This window comes from Bos indicus, chromosome 15 (assembly GCF_029378745.1).
Source record: "Bos indicus isolate NIAB-ARS_2022 breed Sahiwal x Tharparkar chromosome 15, NIAB-ARS_B.indTharparkar_mat_pri_1.0, whole genome shotgun sequence".
Lineage (NCBI taxonomy): Eukaryota > Metazoa > Chordata > Mammalia > Artiodactyla > Bovidae > Bos > Bos indicus.
This window is the reverse complement of record NC_091774.1, coordinates 50,254,670-50,277,928: the sequence shown is the minus strand read 5'-3', so window position 1 is coordinate 50,277,928 and position 23,259 is coordinate 50,254,670. Positions and strand designations below refer to the sequence as shown.

The window sequence follows — 23,259 nt, the reverse complement described above, 5'->3', positions numbered from 1 at the left end:
GTTCTAAATATTCACAGCCATATATATAGGACTCAAGATTTCTTCAAAATGCCTAGTCTATAAAATTCAGCATGTAGATCTTAGATAATTTTTCCTTTTTTGGAGGGGGTGTGCAGGGAGAAGTATCTACTGAAGTTTTCTATCCTTCTATCTACTTTTCATTCCCTATTGTACCTACCTCCAAAAGGTACATATTTAGGATGAGATTAACAACTTCATCACTAATATTACTAAATAAAAAAGTTACAGTAATATGTTGAGTTAGAATCCATAGATATTCTACACATCTGGTAAATAACAGCTTTCAGGTGGTAAGTGAAAATCAGCTTACGGGAGTGAAAGTGTTTACTTATTTTTCCTACATCATCTCTTGCAGTTCTATGTATCTTGAAGTATGTACTTCATTGATCCAACTAAAATCAAGCAACTTTTACACTTAGTGCCTTAATAACATGCTCCCGTATTTTCTTGGTCCTTACTCCATACACAATGGGGTTGAGAAAAGGGGGCGCCAAAAGATACATATTTGCAATAAAAATGTGGATATGTGCAGGTATATTTTTCCCAAAACGGTGAGTGAAAATGGAAAAACCAGTTGTGGAGTAAAAGACAAGAATAACACAAACATGGGATCCACATGTGCCCAAAGCCTTAAAGCCAGCTTCTCGAGATGGCAAGCGGAATACAGACTGGAGGATGAAGACATAGGATACAGCAGTAAGAATCGCATCACATGAGCCAATGATAGAAGCCACACTGAGGCTGTAACGTGAGGTGGCTCCTGTGTCCACACACGCCAGCTTCAGCACGGCCATGAACTCACAGTAGGTGTGGGCAATGATTCGTGTTCTGCAGTAAGGCAGCTGTTTGAGCAGAATGGGGTGTGGAGAAAAGAAAGCAACTCCCCGAATCACCACAATAATACCCATTATAGTGATGCGAGTGTGGGTCAGTATGGTGGTGTGGCGCAGTGGATGACAAATGGCCACATAACGGTCAATGGCCATGGTCAGGAAAAAGCCTGATTCCATGGTAGTGAAGCTGTGAATGAAGAACATTTGGGTCAGGCAGGCATCAAAGGCAATGTCATGGGCTCCAAGCCAGAAGAGACAGAGCATGCGAGGCAGTGTAGACGTGGAGAGGACCAGGTCAGTGACTGAGAGCATGCATAAAAAGAGGAACATAGGCTCATGGAGGCTTCGCTCTGCCCTCACCACAGCCAGAATGGTGACATTCCCCACCACCGCCACCACATACATAGAGCAGAAGGGAATCCCAATCCAGACATGCAGGTGCTCCAGTCCTGGGATGCCCATCAGCGAGAAGGTGACAGGAGAGGGATGAGAAGTGTTGAGAGGAGGCATGATGGTTTTTTCTTTGATTTTTATCAGTTCTTCCGAAGACAAAGTTGCCATGCCAAGATGATCACAACCAGAAGGTGGAAATATGGGAGATTTAGTTGAGGATGACCCTTAATGATCTGTTTGTAAAACAATTCAAATTCATAATGACATGAATTTTAATTCACTAGGATCAGAGAAATAAAATGTGTAATATCATACCAAATACTGTGTTTGCAAATACATAAAGATCATTCATGTGTCACTGCATATTACCATAGGTGCATATAGGTCATCTTATCCATTTATTTCCAACAAAAAGTTTCTACATTTATTTAATTCAACAACTATTTGTTAACCAGTTACTGTGTAACAAGCCATGTCCTAGGCACTGGGAATAAAGTAACACACATCAGATATTCTTCTCAAGGAGATTACACTCTACAAGAAAATCATCACAATAGGATGGTGATAAAAATGTTATGTAAGCTGATATCTAAATTTTGGAGCTCACACTCTATCTAGGATATCAGACATTCTTGGAATGGAAATAGCAAGAAAAATTACTGTGAAGCAGGAGCAAACAGACATGAGTGTCAGTGGTGGGAACTTAAAAATCAAAGGAGAAAGCAGGAGGCGATGAAGGCAATTTTTCCACATCAATGACTTAATCTTCACTTCCCCACTGTTCATTTTAGCAAAACATCAATTTTATAAGTGACTGTGTTGAGAATATTCTAAAATTATCTGCTTCAGTTTCCTCTGTAAAACATTTATGAAAGATATTTAATTTTCCAATGATTATATGGTTCCAAATTTGTTGTAGATAACCTGACTTGGTGTATTTTCATCTGTCACTCGTAAGTTCTCCATACCACCAGTTCCATAGGATTTATATTTCCTTTCCACTCCTTCCTGTGATAGTTGCCTGAAAATTATATTGCTAACATATTCACACTTTTCCAAATGCAGTATCACAATGTGAAAAGTGCACAGTTAATATTTAAACTATGGATTTATGACTTGATAAAGTGGAGTCTAAGAAGAGCATGCTTAGATTCCCCAAGGTGAATAATACAAGATATTATTCCTCAGAATGCAGAAGTATCTTCCAAAGCCATCTTGGGTTTTGACTTCCCTCTTCAAGCTGATTTTATGTCAGTGATAAACAGAAACTATGTTGTTTGGAGCAAGACTTAGAAAAGTCTCCCTTAATCTCTCAATCAGTATTTCTCTCAAGTGAGAAGACTTTCCACGGCTGTAATTGATTAAGTGGAGACACTGTAAAACTTTTTGGGAGTTATTGAAAATTCTTGTTTCACTAGAAGACTGCATAACCCACAGTCTAGGTGATTTAAGTAGTAGAAATAAACAATATCTCCACCTCCTGTTTTAAGATAAAGAAAGTTAAAATGCAGGCAATCAAGCTTCTGGAGTTACACATTAAATCTGGATAACTAAAAATTCACAAGGCTGCATGCAGTAAAAATGTGATATCAGTTGGAGTATTTCCAAATGAGAGAATGATCTTGACACCTTTGGGTTGGCTTCTTAAATGACAATAATATATCCCATGCCTCTGGATCTCATTTGTCACACTGCCTATGTGTCTAATATGAAGCACAGTATATTATGATGTCAGTTTTTTCCTGTTTTTTTCTACTGTATACCCTTTAAATAAAGACATTATTATATGTTCTTTGGACAAAAATATAAACAAGGACTATACATATACATACATATGTGAATATATACATATATGTGCATGTGTGTGCTAAGTCACTTCAGTCATGTCCAACTCTGTGCCACCCTATGGATTGCAGCCTGCCAGGCTACTCTGTCCATGGGATTCTCCAGGCAAGAATACTGGGGTGGGTTGCCACACCCTCTTCCAGGGGATATTCCCAACCCCAGAGATAAAAGTCAGGTTTCTTAAGTCTCCTGCATGGACAGGCTGGTTCTTTACTAGAGCCACCTGGGAAGCCTATAAATATATATGCACACATATATACATGAAATATATATGTATATGTATATATATGAATGTCTATTAAGGTTAATGCTTTTCAATATTTTCCCGTACTCAATATTTCAAACAGGCTTTTTCACTGTAGAGATAGGCTCTTTTGTGCTCCTTCATTTATTCTCCAGAAACCCACATTCTAATACAAGCAGAGCTGTTCATACTTGATTGGTAAATTGACCTGCCTGTGTGCATGCTCACTCACTCAGTTGTGTCTGACTCTTTGCGACCCCCTGGACTGTCTGTTCATGGAATTCTCCAGGCAAGAATACTTGAGTGGGTTGTCATTTCCTCTTCCAGGGGATCTTCCAACCCAGGGATCAAACTTGCATCTCCCGTGTCTCTTGCCTTGAGGGGGGATTCTTTACCACTGAGCCACCTGGGAAGCTCTCTGTAAATTGACCTAATGATGTCCAAAATATCAGTTATTGAATACATCATACTGCTTTATGCTTCTCATAGTTCTAGTGGAGGGCTAAGCCTACATGGCAAAGAAGCCTTTGGGATCTCCTCCAGATAAAGGTGATGGGTGTGGAGATGGGGGCTAAGAAGGTTAAGGAAAAGAAGGACTCTTTATATCATTACAAATTATTTTGTTGTAGAGAAACCCTTGGTTACTAGTTATCTGTTCTCCCCCATCTCCCATCAAGGCAGCTACCCTGAGTTGTACAACCAACAGCTCTTGAGGAGAAATATGATTTCTCAATCAAGTTCTTATGTTCTCAAACAAGTTCTTCTGAAGATAATGCGAACTCATAAAGAAGCAAATAATTATCCCTTAATATGCTTACCAAAATCATGTAAACGCACCTAAGTGGTCCAAATTCCACTAACTGAAGAATTGTTTTCTAGGCATCTACATTTACCAAGACTTTATTCTAGTGAAAAACTCTTGAACTGCACATATGTGGCTTTTTGAACGATTTACCTTATAAAGAACACCATAAAGAAGCAAGTTGTAATGCAGTAAACTATCGAGTGGGATATGAATTCTATAGCAATAATAGCAATCAGACCAGATCAGATGTGCCTAAAGGAAAGTCTCCTTAAGTGGTACCTAGAATGGTATCTAAATAACATATTACTTCTGGTCTTGGGAACTGATATATATATATTTGAAATACATGGTATATATGTATATACACACATATCATGTGTATATATATATGTATGTATCATGTATATATATGTATATGTATGTATACATATATGTATACACATACATATATATGTATGTATATACATGTATATACACACACATCTATAGGCACGTGTGTGTATATATAAATATATACAAAACATAGACATAGGTATAGATACAGGTATAGATATCAAAAAAATAAGAGCACAAAGTTCCATCAGGAAGAGCAGTCATAACACAATGAACTTAAAATTTTATGTAATTTGGATTCAATGAGTACACAACAGATGAGATTCTATGGGCAATAAAGTACATGAATACATATATTGTATAACCTACAGAGAATTTTATTATCCAATGTTTACAACAGTGTCTTTGACTTATTCATATATGTTTTATGCATAAACACAAAATAGAACACTGCAAAAGATGAAAAGTACACACACTGAGGATACACACATCAGTTATCAAAGTGCTTTTGTCTACAAGCATGCATGATATGATCACTAGGATGACATCTGCTTGAAGATACCAACCTGTGAGTCCAGATGACACAAGGTATCCATTTTCTTGTTACCCATGTTTTATTTCTTTGAATAAATTATGCAACATAAAATAATTTTAAAAAGAGAGATAATCCTTACTTCTATGATATCCTTAGAAAAGATCTATGTCTCCTAACATCTGGTTCTTTCAAAATTTCATCCATTGAGAATAAGTGTGTATTTCCTCTGCTCAAAGACTATTTCTCCTTCTTTGAATTTAGGTCATTCATAAAATAAGATGGTGTGTTTTACAGAATCTCATGTCTTATAAAGTTATACTGAGATCACCCTTTTCTCCACCCTTCTCTACTTTCATGACAACCCTAAGTCGCTTATACAAGAAACTGATTTAGAGCCAACAAGAAACTCAAAGACCTAGCTTTTATATGTAGCAGCCTCAATATAATATTCTCAGAGGATAAGCAAGAATTACATTTGTCACAAAGGGGTCCCTATGGAATTAGTGCCAGAAGGAAGACTATTTTGTGTACTTGAAGTAATTGATAATCTACATAATTTGAGAGCTAGCAGTTTATTTCTATATTTCCTCCGATTTTAGTGACACATGTAGCCATTCTTCAAAAATATGATATTATTTAATGTCAACCACATAACAGGACCTGAAATCCTGAAAAAGGTCAAAAAGGCAAATGACATATTGTTTATTCCTTTGATTAACTCAGTTTAATTACAACTTGAAACAGAAGTGAGTGACTCGATTTCCTTTGGATATATTCCTAAAAGTGCAGTTACTGAATAATATGGCACTTCTGTGTTTTGCTTTGTTTAAATTTTTGAGGAAACTCCATACTGTGTCCCATCATTACTGCACTAATTTATATTCTCACAAACAGAGTACAGGGATTTCTGTTTCTTCACAGTCTGTCTAAAGTTTGTTACTATTGTCTTTTTTTCACACTAACCTTCATAATAGGTGATATCCATTGTGACTTTGATTTGCATTTCCCTTATGATTAGTGATGTTGAACACCTTTTTCATATAAATATTAGCCATTCATGTCTTCTTTTGAGAAACATCTCTTCAGGTCACTTGCCTAATTTCTAATGGAGTTACTTTATTGTTGCTGCATTGAGTTACATGAAATATATGAATTCCTCATATATTTTGGATCCTAACCCCTAAACAACTCCATGGCTTGCAAATATTTCTTCCTATTCCATAGATTATTGTTTATTCTGTTGATTGTTTCCTTTTAACAGGACAGAATTTTTTTAGTTCCACACAAACCCATTTGATTATTTTTGCTTTGCTGGCTAATTTTTGATGCCATATCTAAAACATCATTGCCCACACAAATGTGAAGAAGCCTTTCCCCTCCATTTTCTTCTAGGAGTTTTATGGTTTCAGGACTTTAATCCATTTTACTTCATTTTTTGTATGATGCCAGATAGAGCTCTAATTTCATTCTTCTGCATGTGGGTGTCCAGTTTTCCCAACCATTTATTGAAGAGAATATCCTTTTTCCATTGTGTTCTGGCACCCTTGTAGACTGTATAGGTTTATTTCTAGGCTGTGTTATCTGTTTCATTGATCTGCTTTCTCTGACTTTATGCCAGTTCCATACTGTTTTGACTACTATGCTGCTGCTGCTGCTGCTAAGTCGCTTCAGTTGTGTCCGACTCTGTGAGAAACCATAGACAGCAGCCCACCAGGCTCCCCCATCCCTGGGATTCTCCAGGCAAGAACTCTGGAGTGGATTGCTATTTCCTTCTCCAATGCATGAAAGTGAAAAGTGAAAGTGAAGTCACTCTGTCATGTCTGACTCTTAGTGACCCCATGGACTGCAGCCTACCAGGCTCCTCCATCCATGGGAGTTTCCAGGCAAGAGTACTAGAGTGGGTTGCCATTGCCTTCTCCATTTGATTACTATAGCTTTGTAATATATTTTGAAATCAGGAAGTGAGATGCCTCCATCTTTGTTCTTACTCAATATTGCTTTGACTATTTGAGATCTTTTATGATTCCATATGAATTTCAGATTTTTTTTCTATTTCTGTTTGAATGCCATTAAATTTTCAATAGGGATTACACTGAATCTGTAGATCACTTTAGACAGTTTGGAAATTTTAACAATACCAATTCTTGTAATCCATGAACGTAATGTCTTTCCAATTACCTGGATCTTCTTTCATTTTTTTCTCAATAGCTTTATAATTTTCAGTGTTCAAGTGTTTTGCCTCTTTGTTTATGTTTGTTCATAACTATTTTATTCTTTTTGTTGGTATTCTGAACAGAATTGTTTTCTCAATTTTCTTTTAGAATTGTTTACTGATTTTGTACAAAAACAAAATGATTTCTTATACTGATTTTGTGTTGTGCAACTAAATTTATTACTTCTAAGAGTTACAATTAATAAACCAGAATACTAAACTATTCACTAGTATCAGAAGTAGTCATACACTCTACACTTTATTCTTGCCATCCTAATTTTTCTTCAACTGGCTCTCCATCACAGCTTCTAAACTCACTTATCTGCTTTGTACTGGAAGACTCCATCCCATATTACCCTGAACTTTACTAATAATTTCCCTCAGTGCCCAACTTTTTAATGATGACTCATTTCACACTCTTTAAAAAGACAAAAGTGGTTTACATTACACTATAGACAAAAGTTGAGGTTAAGTATTCAGACATACACACACACACACGCACACACACACACACAAACACATACACACACATGCATTTATTCATTGAGTGTTTATGTCAATATATATTCTTCCCAACATGGAAATGAAGGATTTTCATTTATTTATTTAATTATTTGCCAATTTTGGAACCATCCATTTTCCAATCACATAGAGAGAAAAGATATATCTAAAGGAGCCGAAATCAGATTGATTATATTCTTTGCAGCCACAGATGGAGAAGCTCTATACAGTCAGCAAAAACAAGACCAGGAGCTGACTGTGGTTCAGACCATGAACTCCTTATTGCCAAATTCAGACTTAAATTGAAGAAAGTAGGGAAAACCACTAGACCATTCAGGTATGATGTAAATCAAATCCCTTATGATTATACAGTGGAAGTGAGAAATAGATTTAAGGGCCTAGATCTGATAGATAGAGTGCCTGGTGAGCTATGGAATGAGGTTTGTGACATTGTACAGAAGACAGGGATCAAGACCATCCCCATGGAAAAGAAATGCAAAAAAGCAAAATGGCTGTCTGGGGAGGCCTTACAAATAGCTGTGAAAAGAAGAGAAGCGAATAGCAAAGGAGAAAAGGAAAGATATAAGCATATGAATGCAGAGTTCCAAAGAATAGCAAGGAGAGATAAGAAAGCCTTCTTCAGTGATCAATGCAAAGAAATAGATGAAAACAACAGAATGGGAAAGACTAGAGATCTCTTTAAGAAAATCAGAGATACCAAAGGAACATTTCATGCAAAGATGGGCTCGATAAAGGACAGAAATGGTATGGACCTAACAGAAGCAGAAGATATTAAGAAGATGTGGCAAGAATACACAGAAGAACTGTACAAAAAAGATCTTCATAACCCAGATAATCACGATGGTGTGATCACTGACCTAGAGCCAGACATCCTCGAATGTGAAGTCAAGTGGGCCTTAGAAAGCATCACTACGAACAAAGCTAGTGGAGGTGATAGAATTCCAATTGAGCTATTCCAAATCCTGAAAGATGATGCTGTGAAAGTGCTGCACTGAATATGCCAGCAAATTTGGAAACCTCAGCAGTGGCCACAGGACTGGAAAAGGTCAGTTTTTATTCCAATCCCAAAGAAAGGCAATGCCAAAGAATGCTCAAACTATTGCACAATTGCACTCATCTCACAGGCTAGTGAAGTCATGCTTAAAATTCTCTGAGCCTGGCTTCAGCAATATGTGAACCGTGAACTTCCTGATGTTCAAGCTGGATTTAGAAAAGGCAGAGGAACCAGAGATCAAATTGCCAACATCTGCTAGATCATGGAAAAAGCAAGAGAGTTCCAGAAAAACATCTATTTCTGCTTTATTGACTATGCCAAAGCCTTTGACCATGTGGATCACAATAAACTGTGGAAAATCCTGAAAGAGATGGGAATACCAGACCACCTGACCTGCCTCTTGAGAAATTTGTATGCAGGTCAGGAAGCAACAGTTAGAACTGGACATGGAACAACAGACTGGTTCCAAATAGGAAAAGGAGTATGTCAAGGCTGTATATTGTCACCCTGCTTATTTAACTTCTATGCAGAGTACTTCATGAGAAACACTGGACTGGAAGAAACACAAGCTGGAATCAAGATTGCCGGGAGGATTATCAATAACCTCAGATATGCAGATGACACCACCCTTATGGCAGAAAGTGAAGAGGAACTCAAAAGCTTCTTGATGAAAGTGCAAGTGGAGAGTGAAAAAGTTGGCTTAAAGCTCAACATTCAGAAAACAAAGATCGTGGCATCTGGTCCCATCACTTCATGGGAAATAGATGGGGAAACAGTGGAAACAGTGGCAGACTTTATTTTTCTGGGCTCCAAAATCACTGCAGATTATGACTGCAGCCATGAAATTAAAAGCCACTTCCTCCTTGGAAGGAAAGTTATGACCAACCTAGATAGCATATTCAAAAGCAGAGACATTACTTTGCCAACAAAGGTTCGTCTAGTCAAGGCTATGGTTTTTCCTGTGGTCATGTATGGATGTGAGAGTTGGACTGTGAAGAAGGCTGAGTGCCGAAGAATTGATGCTTTTGAACTGTGGTGTTGGAGAAGACTCTTGAGAGTCCCTTGGACTGCAAGGAAATCCAACCAGTCCATTCTGAAGGAGATCAGCCCTGGGTTTTCTTTGGAAGGAATGTTGCTAAAGTTGAAACTGCAGTACTTTGGCCACCTCATGCAAAGAGTTTACTCATTGGAAAAGACTCTGATACTTGGAGGGATTGGGGGCAAGAGGAGAAGGGGACGACAGAGGATGAGATGGCTGGGTGGCATCACTGACTTGATGGATGTGAGTCTGAGTGAACTTCGGGAGTTGGTGATGGACAGGGAGGCCTGGTGTGCTGCAATTATGGGGTCACAAAGAGTCGGACATGACTGAGCGATTGATCTGATCTGAAGGGAGCCTCAAGTGTTTGGCTCAAAACAAAGGGTTCACTATCTTCTAAAAGATTGTGTTTAAAGGATAAGTAAATTTGTGTATATATGCACATATATATAAAGGGAGGCTGCTTCATTAAAACAAATAACTCTCTGTTGTGCAACGCAGCTTGAAACAACTGTTTGTGTTCATACTGCAGAGCTGAACATGGTGGCTCCTTACTCATCACAGCTCCAAGCCCCAGGTAAAAAAGGTTTCTGCCGAAAGGAACATCAATCCAGACACAGGAAAAAGGTATAGCCAAACTAAGTATACATTCATGTATACTTGAATGTATACATTCAAGTGACTTGCTGCCGCTAAGTTGCTTCAGTCGTGTCCGACTCTGTGCGACCCCATAGACGGCAGCCCACCAGGCTCCCCCGTCTCTGGGATTCTCCAGGCAAGAGTACTGGATGGGGTGCCATTGCCTTCTCCTGTAGTGACTTACAAGTTTTAAAGAGTATTACATGGACTATATGGGCCAGAGATAAGTAGTAAGAAGGCAAAATACCAACAGAAACATGAAGAAATAAAAAGAGGATTCCAGTGTATCCTACTGATCCAAGAAAACGTTGACATTAATTCTTGCTTAAATGACTTCACTTTCAACTCTGATTAATCAATTTTAACTAAATTAATTCTTTCCTAAAACATTTTTTCCTTCAAATCCACATATTAAATACTTTACCATTCAAAATAGATGAGGAATATTGTGAGAAATACAGCTAGAGAAGGAAGATTATATATATGTGTGTGTGTATAAGTGTACATATATATATATGAATGTGTTTATATATATATATGCATTTTTATACGTATGCATGTATACACAAACTAACTTCTCCATCTCCCACAATATTCCCTATCACAATGAACTGTAATGACATGAAATGTATGTATGACCTTTGTTTCAAGACTATTCTTTTTCTATATCCATCCCTTTGCTTGTATTTCTTCATTATGTTTTTCACTCAGTAAGCTTCAATTTACAGTTTACAATTCAAATAAAATCTAAGACACAGTAAAACTTATCTGTGGTAATAAAAACAAGAAATATTAATAGTTGCTTGAAATGAAGACAGGTTTAGATGATGATTGGAATGTGGCCTAAGGGAGTCTCCGAGATACTGAAAAATTTCAGTACCCCAAAATAAGGTGATGATTACATAGTAGTAATCATATATTAAACATATATTAAAGTAAACATATATTAAAAGTTCATCATACTGAGAAACAGAATCATTATCCTTTTGATGGACATTTCAGTCATTGGGGTTAGTCTGAAAAAGACTACTACAAAAATTACTATATAAGACTTACCGTGGACTTATATGTGTTACTTTTTAGTAAATACTATGTAGTAGAATTGTTGGGTCATGAGGGAAGTTTGTATTTCTTTGAAAGTAAAATTCTAATAGAGACAAAAAAGATTAAACCATATTGATATGGGACATACAAAGAATACATGTATATGTACCTACATTTATACATATATATACTACTATTCAATAATGTAGCTATAAAATGAGAACTCTCTGTCTTTCTTGCTTTATGCTTTAAAAATGAATATTTTACCATTCTATGTATATGAATGGCTTCAAATTCTTTGTAGATTGAGACAATATTAAATAAATGAATAAATATACACGTAAATATATACAATGAATAACATTTCTGAAATGCTTTTCGCCTAAAGGAGATTATATTTTTAATGGAAAATCTCAAACTAATAAATGCATATTGGAGAAAGGAGAGAATGGGGAGGCAAATATTCCAGAAGGAGTGGACAACTGATTAAAACCTTACTCTGAGAAAACAGTGCGACAGGCAAAGAAAAAGAAAGTGAGAAAAAAATAGAGAAAGTGGGAGAAAGGAAGGAAAGACAGAAGAAAGAAGTGAAAGACGAGCAATTATAAAGGAGTAAAATGAAAATCAGAAAGTAGAGAAAAGAAGGTAAGATAATGAGATGGGAAGAAGGGAGAGATGTCAGCCTTTAGTATAAATTCCTGAGGAAACTATGAAGACAAAAAGAATAGTAAAAGTAATGAACATGACAACAGTGCATGAAAGCATTTTCTTCTCCTCATATTTCAAATTGATTTCGTTTGTGTACTGAAGCTGGATAAATAATTCTGAGGCTGGACAACTACTGACAGCATAATACCCCAAATAAAAACATAAATAAGTAAATAAACAAAAATGTGATGGCATCATGTGAGGATTGAAAGTGAGTGCAGACAGTTGAGCCTCACTCAGAAGAAAACTACCTAGGTGGACACCCTCATATTTTGGTCACTGTCACTTAAACCCCCACAATCTGCATGCTTGCTACAGAAAGGCATCTTCTCATTGCCATCTTAGTTAATTAATGATTTTTGAAGTAAGTGAGTGAACTACTAAAGCTCTGGGTCAGGAAACAGTCTACATTTGCAACCTCTGAGAGGGAAAACCCATTACTGACAGTCTTCTTAGATCCTTACCTCTTCAGTTCAGTTCAGTTGCTCAGTCCTGTCTCACTCTATGACCCCATGGACTGCAGTATGCCAGGCTTCCCTGTCTATCACCAATTCCTGGAGCTTACTCAAACTCATGTCCATTGAGTCAGTAATGCCATCCAACCATCCTTACCTCTCAACAACTATCAAACTCTTCTGTGACATTCAATTAGTATAGTTAGCTTTGAATAAAACATATTTAAAACCTGGCTACTCAGTAAGTCTCCTTTATAATAATGTATACCTGTGGTGGATTCATGTTGATATATGGCAAAACCAATACAATATTGTAAAGTTAAAAAATAAAATTAAATTAAAAAATAATGAATAACTTTAATGTTTTTTAAAAATATATCTAAGAGATTCAGAGGGTTATCAGCACATACCAAAGCTTTGTATACCTAAAACTGTAATTCCAAAGAGTACTTTAAGCCTTTAGAATTCTAAGCCCTTAGAGTAAATGGGACAGAAAAGAGCCCAGGGATGACCTGCTGGGCAGTGTGCTCACTCACGCTCAGCCTACTGCTTCTGCTAGAGGGAAATAGACTAACATTTTAAAATGCTGCCTTGGTCATTCATTTTTCTTTCCATCACAATGTCATTTCTGTTCTCTGTGTTTAGAATTTTTCATCAACAAAAAGAGAGTGGGGGAGCTAGATTAATATAATTTAGATTTGAAATAATTTTCCAGATAATTTGGTCTCATTTTGTTATTTATAGTCCTCAAGTAATTTATTGTGTATGAAAAATGGTTCCCATGATTCTGGATTCAAGTCACCTGGAGGCCTGTTGACTCTAATGTTCTTCGGCTTCCTGAAAACTAAAAAGAATAATTATGAGCAACAGACCATCTATGTCTGTAGAGATATGGTATATGTTTGAGTGATATGGAAAGTAAGACAATATGGGAAAATTGCAAGCCTTGAAAAGGTTTAGTATCTTATCAATTTATACAAAATATTAGTCTTCTTTGTGACTGGGCAAAAGATATCCCAATCTCCTTTCTGGCTTATTGATTCTATTGGAGATCATCTATTAGCACCTTTTCTTCCTCTTCTTCTCAATAAGTAAGAATTAGATGATCCTGTATGTGACTGGATTATTTAAAAACTATGGTGCACTGGGATGACCCTGAGGGATGGGATGGGGAGGGAGATGGGAGGTGGTTCAGGATGGGGGACACATGTATACCCATGGCTGATTCATGTGAATGTATGGCAAAACCCACTACAATATTGTAAAGTAGTTAGCTTCCAATTAAACAAATAAATTAAAACAAACAAACAAAAAGCTGCTAAGTGGCTTCAGTCATGTCTGACTCTGTGTGATCCCATAGATGGCAGCCCACCAGGCTCCCCCATCCCTGGGATTCTCCAGGCAAGAATACTGGAGTGGGGTGCCATTGCCTTCTCCAATGCATGAAAGTGAAAAGTGAAAGTGAAGTTGCTCAGTCGTGTCTGACTCTTCACAACCTCATGGACTGCAGCCTACCAGGCTCCTCTGTCCATGGGAATTTCTAGGCAAGAGTACTGGAGTGGGGTGCCATTGCCTTCTCCAATGCATGAAAGTGAAAAGTGAAAGTGAAGTTGCTTAGTCGTGTCTGACTCTTAGCAACCTCATGGACTGCAGCCTACCAGTGTTAACTGTGCTATGCTGTGCTTAGTCTCTCAATCCTGTCAGACTCTCTGTGATCCAATTACTGATAATTAGACAACTAATCTGATAAAAGCATTGTCATCAAGTGGGTGTGACTATTTATTTTTGCCTTTACAATTCAGGCAATTTTTGAATTCATGAGATACTGATTTATTTGGATTCTGAGATTGCCTTTTCTCTTAGCTTTTATCATTTCTCACAACTCACACATAATTATTAGCAACATCTTCCACACATTTCATCATTTCTCCCACTACATCCTTCCAAATACTACATAGAAATATAAAAGAAAATTATTTGTCATAACATTTATTGCTTTAATCCATATCTTATGACTATTATGACTATAGTATTAATATCAGTACAGTATATAGCATTCATATTGGTGCAGGATCACAAGCAAAGAGATCTCAGTGTAACTCCATCATTCTTTTTTCATTCATATGAGAATTATTACACCAAAAATCCCTTTTATACCTCTATGCTGCTGCTGCTGCTAAGTCGCTTCAGTCGTGTCCAACTCTGTGCAACCCAGTAGACGGCAGCCCACCAGGCTCCCCCGTCCCTGGGATTCTCCAGGCAAGAACACTGGAGTGGGTTGTACATGTGCTTTAAGTGGCTATGAAACAGCTACTTATATGATCTATTCAAGAGACTGACATCATAGACAAACAAAAATAGAGACTTCCACTTATATTCATAAATGGCTTCCTTTTCCATGGTATATGAATATGACCAGATCAGAGGAAACCTCTTTGTGGGAGTAGTTTCAATCAGTTTTTAGGCATGGACAGAAAGTAGTAAAATGCGAAGTGGTCCAAAAATTACAGAATGATTAATGAAATAGACATTAATAGGAAATAAAAATAAATTTCTTAAATTTAAGATTAAGTTCTTATAAAAGGGAACCCAAGTCAAATACAGAAAAGAGTATAAAACTAGGGAGGTACTAAGAGTTGGTCATTATATTGAAAAGTGCTTCAGAATCCAAGCCACAGCTAATGAACCACAGTATAGAGAGTCATAGTACAATTTGGGATCACAGTACAGTGTAAAGCTATTAAAAAGAAAAGTCGGATCCCCACTGCATAAAGCAGAAGGATATACGACTAGTTATCTACTGAACTTTAACTTGTGGGGGAAAAGCATAATATCATGAATCCAGCTATATGTTACATGTAAACTATCTTAGTTCTGCTTTTGACTCAATTCTACCCTATTTTTAGCTATTACCCTTCTTGAAATATTTCTCTCTATTCTTTTTTTTTTTTTTTTAATTTCCTAAAGCCTCCCTGTAAAAATATCCTCTGTATTTCACCTTCCCTATTCCATGCAACAGTTCTCCTTAAACATAAATGAAGGATAATTTATAGAACCAACAACCCCAGAAGCCTTTAAAAATAGATCACCTTCTCCAAGTCTCCTCTAAGGGGCATGCTTAATGCCCTGCCAAATAGTGACTTGTTCAGCATCTTGATATTGGAATAAGTGAATGTAAGATAGCTAAACTCACTCCTACCGATCTACAATTGAGAACTAATGCCAATGACTTGGGGATAAATAGCATGCTCTCTGGGACCAGGAGTAGACTGCTTAAGGGTGGAGATTCCCAATAGGATTGTGGACTAATGATCATGGGCGATAGAAACAGTACTTTCTGGATCCTTAAGAATCCTACGGAGAATTTTCACTTACAGCAAAATTGGGTTGGTATCTAGAGATAAAGAAAGAAAGCCTGACAGTTTTGCAAACAGCCCAGACTCTAGGTCAAGGAAAATGCAAGAAGAGTGTTCTGAGTCATAGTTTCTACTTACATAAATGGTAGGTTAGAAATCCTGAGACTTTTCCCTGTTGTCTTTAGTAAAGGTTTTGTAGGATGGCTTTCTACTGCCATTCTGTCATCCTGCATAGAACCTCTCAATATTCTGGCCTGATTGTCATCTAAAGCACTAAGTTTATTTCTTTAATGTCCGATATGTCTTAATGATAGTGAGGTCAGTGTCCTGTTTCACTTCTCATTCATTCTCTTCTGTAGGTATGATAATCAGTGGTGAAAAGAGATCAATCACTAACATCCGTGGAATCCATGAACATGTCATATATGGACCCCAAAACAGTGACACTGATTGGTATCCCTGGACTGGAGCATGTGCAGTTTTGGATTGGGTTTTCCTTCTTTGCTGTGTGCTTAGTGGCTCTTCTGGGAAACATCATTTTACTGATCATTATCCCTACAGAACTCAGTCTGCACCAGCCCATGTACATCTTCTTGGCAGTGTTGGCAGCCACTGACATAGGACTCTGTGTAGCCATTGCTCTGAAAATGTTGGCTATCTTCTGGTTTGGCTTTTATTCCACGGCCTTTGATGCTTGCTTAGCCCAGCTGTTCTTCATCCATGCCTTGCAGGGCATGGAATCTGGAATCCTGTTGGCAATGGCCTTTGATCGCTATGTTGCCATCTGTGATCCTTTGAGGCACACAACCACCCTTACACCTTTCCTCCTGGTTAGTATGGTGCTGGCTGTGGCAATCCGAGCAGCAGTGCTCGTTGGCATTTTACCCATTCTACTCAAAAGACTGCATTTTTTCCAATCCATTGTAATTGCCCACTCTTACTGTGAGCACATGGCTGTGGTCAAGCTGGCTGCAGAGGACACTCATGTCAATAAAACATGTGATCTTTTCGTAGGTTTCACAATTCTAGGATTTGACATGATTTTCATCCTCATTTCCTATATCCTTATTTTCCAGGCTGTTTTTTGTCTACACCAAAAGGAGGCACGGCTTAAAGCGTTCAACACGTGTACAGCTCACATTTTTGTTTTCCTTGAGTTTTATATTCTTGCCTTTTTCTCCTTCTTCAGCCATCGGTTTGGACATGTTGTGCCCTCTACCCACATTCTTCTGTCTACCGTCTACCTCCTTGTGCCACCTGCACTCAACCCTATTGTCTATGGTGTGAAAAACAAGGCAATTCGCAAGCATGTGGCATGGATATTTTTCCTGAATCACTGATAATAACGGTGATCCATCAAATATTAAGATCATAGGAAGAATATTTTCATTTCCTAAAGATAGAGATGACATTGGCTAAACTCTGTGTATTCATTGTTAAAGACTTCACTTCATCATACTCAAACTTTTAGACATTTATTTCACAAACTACAGATAGAATAAAATAAAATCTCTTCAGGTTAATACTGATATTAGTTCTATTTAATAATTTTGTTTCTAATTTCATTTTTATTGCTTTCTTTTAATTTTCATTTAATTTGTAATTATGTTATTTATTGATAGGACAATTCATTAATATTTTTCAATATTTACCTTTTGCAATATTTGTATTTTAAACTACAGTTACATCTTAAACCATTGTCTCTGCTGCAGCCCAGAATTTTGGCATTTTGTCTTAAAGTGCTGTAATATTCCAGTAACTAAAAACAAACTGTCATTCATATCTTCCTGGCTTAAACTTTAAAAATACCAAATCAGAGTCCCTCATTTGGAGTAGCTTCTTGAGTCTACCTACATTCCTAATATATCCTACTAGATGAGAACAGAGAATGTTGGTTACAGTCTAGGGTAGATATCCTAGTGCAACAGTCATAGCTGAAGGAGCTTTTGTCCAGGTGCACAGTTGCTACCACAGACTTTCTACTGGTGCTATTGACATCATTTCTGCTACCCCTAGAGCATCCCTCAAATGAAACTGCCACCTTAACCATTGTAAGCTAGCCTTGAAATCTGGCTGCCCTACCAAAACTCCAGTCTTCAAGCAAGCACAGAGAAATTCCTAGGTGATTCTCCATGAGTTGGAGCTTTCCCAGAGTAAGAGACAATCAACCCACAGCTCAGTTTCATTTCCTATAGTTCTGCCTAGCCCTGTGTTTGGCATCTAGATGTGTGTCTAAATTGTTGCGTCTCCTGGGAAAGAGTCACACAGTCCTAATAATGATAGGAGTCAAAGCCTGCTGACCTTTTCGTATATGGGCTTGCAGGTATTCTCACTCATGGTCAGTCAGGTGGCATGGCTTAGTTTGGCCTGTAATCATCATTTACCCCAGTGGTATTATCATTCATATCAGTTCAGATATGGCTACATTCATGGGTAGGCTCATTTCATGTCCAGAAGTGGGGAAGAGAAATCTTTCTTCCAATACAGATATAATTTCACTCCAACTTTCATAAATTGTTCTTCTGGATTTGGATCCTTAAATGTGAGCAATAACCCAGACATGGTAATGGAAATTGTGCCATCTTTCTCAGTTCACCAGTTTAATCAGTTGCATACCTAAGGTTACTTTATACCACAGTGTACAGTACTGTTCTGTGCTAGCAAGGCACTCTTCCTGATCCATGGACACAAAGCTGGCATTCCTGCACTATTCAGATAATCAGCTGCTTCAACCCCATAGTGCAGTTACCTCTTTAACTTGTACTGTCACAACAAGGCCTTGAACACAGACACAACCTTTACACTTCTAGCCATCCTGGGAATGTTCTTAATCTGAATTGATTCATCTAATCTCTTTCTCTAAGCCAGCCATATTGTTAGGTCAACCTATAACTCTGGTTAATGCTCAAAGTATTAAAAAACATTGTGTTTTCAAATATCCCTGTGAAATGCAATTTACTTTACAACAATAACAGGAACCAATTGAAGATAATGTTATCCAGAATGTTCTAGGATCCCTCATGAATATTTTTTTCACAATCCTGAATGTAAAATATATCTTCCTTATACTTCTGAAATAGAGGTAGCACAAGACTTGCCTCTCAAAAAGTCCCAAATTACTTGTACAATTAACAAGAACTAATACAAATTATGTCATGCCCTTAACAGATTTTTATCGAAGTATACATTCTGTCTTCTCAGTATAGGGTACTTATATGTAGCTGGACACCTACAATGTAACTTAGCTCCAGGTCCTCAGAGAACTGATTAAAATTATGCATCTCTACTGCTAGTAGACCACACTATGTTAAAACAAAAATTTATACTAATTATGACAAAGTGGTATTGATACAAAGATTTTTTAAAAAATGACCAATGCAATAAATAAGAGGTCTAGAATGGACAGTTGTCTAAATATGACAAATATATCACACGGTGCAATAGAGAATAATGTTCTTTCCTTTTAATATATGCTGTTAAATTGAATATTCATTATTTATTACTCTAAAGTTTAGTTCTAACAACAATACCACATACAAAGAACAGACTGCAGATTTATTTTAGATTTTAATAGAAAGACCAAATAATAAACCTACAAGAAGAAAATATGGGAGGGAATGTGTCCGTATTATATTAGGGTAAGCAAAGTTTTCTTAAAGAGTATTAAATAGGCCATTGGACTATGTTAAAATTAAGCTTTCTATATTCATCTAAAAGCACTACTAGTTAAAGGAGAAAGATACAAGAAGATATATAAATTGCACTGACTCCATTGATTACTCTGGTGAAAATTGATAACATAACTATATTCTTCAAACACAAGACTATAGTTATGTCTCCATTTATTTAGGTCTTTTAAAAATTTCTTTAAGTAGTGTTTTGTAGCTTTGAGTATATAAGTTTTACATATATTTTGATCTATTTTTTGAGCTATTATAAATGACATGCATCCATGCTAAGTCGTTTCAGTCATGTCAGACTCTGTGCAACCCTATGGACTGTAGCCCACCAGGCTTCTCTGTCCATGGGATTCTTCAGGCCAGAATACTGGAGTGGATTGCCATGCCCTCCTCCAGGGGATCTTCCTGACCCAAGGATCGAACCTGCATCTCTTAAGTCTCCTGTATTGCCAGCTGGGTTCTTTACCATTAGTGCCACCTGGGAAGGCCATTATAAATGATGCTTATTTTTAAATTTTAGTTGCAGTTTTTCGTTGACTGAATTTTGTACATGGATCTTGATAAACATTATTTCCAGAAGATTTCCTTAAATTCCTTGGTATTTTCTATGTAAATAGCATGTCACTTGCAAAAAGGGATAATTTTATTTCTTTCCAATCTAAATGTCTTTTTTTTCTACCCTTAATGAATATACAAAGACTTCAAATATGATATTGGACAGAAGTGGTCAAAATGATCATCCTTACTTTGTTTCTGGTAATAGACACTACTTAATCTTCAATCATCACTTATATTGTTCTTTATCAACTTGAGAAAGTTTGCTTCTATTTCTAGTTAGCTAAAGTTGTTTTTTTTTTTAATGATTGCATATTAAAATATTTTCAAATTATTTTTGTGTGTGTCAATAAAATTATATGACTTTGTTACATATTTTAATGTGGTGGGCTTCACTGTTTGAGTATTCAATCATGCTTGCATTCTTGAGATAAGTCCTATGTTTAGTGACATATTATTTGTCTTTATTTTGTAGGATTCGATTTACTAATGTATAGTTGAAGATTTTAACATCTATATTCATGAGTATTGATCTATAGCTTCTTTTCTTGTACAATTTTCATCTGGTTGTCATTATGAGCAAGTTTGGCCTCATAAAACAAGTCTGAAAGTTGTTTCCTTTCCCTCTTAGCTTCTAGATGATGTTGAAAGTAACTGGTGTTATTTCTTCCTTAAATATTTAATGAAATTCACTAAGATATAGATGTAGGAAAAAACAGATTATTTATTTATTCTTGAGTGTATTTTGATAGTTTGTTCCTTTAACAAATTCATCTGTTTCATCTACATTGTCACATTTACGTGCATAGAATTGTTTGCAGTATTCCATTATCTCATTTTGCTATCTATAAGGTCAGTATTGATATGCCTTCTTTATTTTTTAGTTTTTGAAGTTGGTGATTTCTCTGTGTCACTTAAGTTACAGATTTATAAAAGAACCAGGCTTTGGTTACATTAATTTTTTAAAATCTTTTGTTTTTAATTCAGTTTTTTTTTAATTTTTTATTTTATTTTTTAACTTTACAATATTGTATTGGTTTTGCCAATATTCATCAACATGAATCCCCATGTTCCCCATCCTGAACCCTCCTCCCTCCCTGTACCATCCCTCTGGGTCGTCTCAGTTTTTATTTTTAGTATTTCTTTCCTTATATTGTTTTTTATTTATTTTGGCCTCTGTTTTCCATATTTTTAAGATGGAAACATAATTTAGACATTGTTATTTTTTCCAATGTAAAAATTAATGCTATCACTTGCCATTAAGAACTAGCTTACCTACCATAGAAATTCTGGTTTCTTGTACTTTTATTTCATTACATTTGAAATATTTCCTAATTCTTTTTGACACTCCTTTGAGCTATGTATTACTTAGATACTCTTTAATTTTCAAATATTTTAGTATTATCTTTTTCTTGATATCATACAATTTTGTCATTGGCAATGAGTTTAACTGCATTAGGTCAGAGAACATATCAATACTTTGAATTATGTGCTAATTTTTCTTAACAATTGTATGTCCACTTAAAAAGAACATTTATTTTTGGTTGTTACACAGTCTTTTTATTTCAAATACTTTTGCTCATATTATTTATTCTCAGTTTTCAGTCAACTACATTTTTACTTTTGCCTTGGTTTCCAGGAAACTAGACCAGTCAAAGCAACAGCAGCAGTGGAGAAAGCAATATGTGGGCTTGTCTGGACATGAATAGTTGCAGACGAAATTTGAATATTCTCTAAGAAATGTTCAGATAGTAAGTAATATAGGGATAATCTCCATAGAATAATAAGAAAATGTGGGAGAAGCCTGAGACATTCTGCTTTTCTAAGAAGATATCTACATTTTATTTTACTTAAAGTATTACCCTTGACTCCAATCATTATATTATCTTTCATATGCCACCTGTTCAGAAATTTTGTTACCTGTGTCTCCAAGACATGTCTAAATCTAATTTTGCAAATTAATTTCAACCAACCTTATCCAAACCATTATCATCTCTTCTGAATTGCTGCAATATCCTACTAATTTGTCTTTATCTCTCAGTTTTCCTCAACTCCTACAAACTTTAACTGATTCTATAAATAGCAGTCAGAGAAACCCCATTAAGATTTAACTTAAATGCTGCCATTACCTTGCTCAAAATCATCTAATTATTTTCCATTTCATTCAACAATAACCCAGAATTCTTAGTACAAGCTATACATGGTCATGGTACAATACAATACCATTTTCTCTTTTATTTTCTACTGTTTTCCCCACATCACCACTCATCATCCCAGCCTCACTGTCCCCTCACCCCACGCTTTTCTCCAACTAATGTGAACCTCCGATTTGCACATTAAACGGTCCATTGGGTATTAGCCTTGGAATATTTGGCATTCATCTTCAATTAACATATCCAAAACTATTTTTCTCCAGTGTTTCCCATATCACTAAGAGTAAATACATCCTTACAATTGCTTATGATAACATTTCCCAAATTCTTCTCTGTAACTCTTTCTTTCATATATCCCATTCAAATCAACAATTTCTATTCACTTTTCTACCAAAATATCCAGAACACATATTTATCTAATAATATTCTTGCAAACTATTATTTATTTCTTGGATATTTGTAATAACAATGTAGTATATTATTAGTTCAAAATATTCACTGAACCTGCCTGATAGAGCCTCTTACTGTTGGACTGTTATTTTTCAATCTTAGTGACATTAGTTTTCATCATGTGATTTGCATTGGCCAATATAAGATTTAACTGTGTTATTTATGAATGAAGATTTATAAGCCATAATTTAGTTTCAGAGTCTCTTTTTCTCTATGACACAATAGCAGTAGTTAATTATAATTGCATTACCTTCACAATAAGTTCCAGACTGAAGCAACAAAACTGAAAAATGAGTGAGAAATATATTTTTGTTGTTATTATTATAAGTCCATGTGAGTTGAGGAATTAATTTTAATATAATATTACTTAGTTCATGTTACTTGATACAGTAATGATAAATGATCCCCTTTCTCAACCATTTCCCTCTTTAGCAAAAGATCAA

General features: G+C 36.1%; 2 protein-coding genes across 2 annotated transcripts; one reads left to right on the top strand and one right to left on the bottom strand.

Moving 5' to 3' along the window:
* Positions 1-419: 419 nt before the first annotated feature.
* Positions 420-1,415, bottom strand: LOC109569453 (olfactory receptor 52M1-like). Its single transcript, XM_019974810.2, has one exon. It carries the CDS (start codon positions 1,413-1,415, stop codon positions 420-422), a length of 996 nt encoding a protein of 331 aa, XP_019830369.2.
* Positions 1,416-10,316: 8,901 nt separating this feature from the next.
* Positions 10,317-17,318, top strand: LOC109569398 (olfactory receptor 52A1-like). The gene is made up of 2 exons (XM_019974746.2): positions 10,317-10,353; positions 16,351-17,318. Exons 1-2 carry the CDS (start codon positions 10,317-10,319, stop codon positions 17,316-17,318), a joined length of 1,005 nt encoding a protein of 334 aa, XP_019830305.2.
* The last annotated feature ends 5,941 nt before the right edge of the window (positions 17,319-23,259 follow it).

What these genes read in the sequence shown, in the direction of transcription:
- LOC109569453 (XM_019974810.2), bottom strand. Translation starts at nt 1,415, where the DNA reads ATGGCAACTTTGTCTTCGGAAGAACTGATAAAAATCAAAGAAAAAACC.
- LOC109569398 (XM_019974746.2), top strand. Translation starts at nt 10,317, where the DNA reads ATGGTGGCTCCTTACTCATCACAGCTCCAAGCCCCAG. An exon ending in ATCACAGCTCCAAGCCCCAG is followed by an intron (nt 10,354 to 16,350) that starts GTAAAAAAGGTT and finishes TATGATAATCAG; the next exon opens with TGGTGAAAAGAGATCAATCA.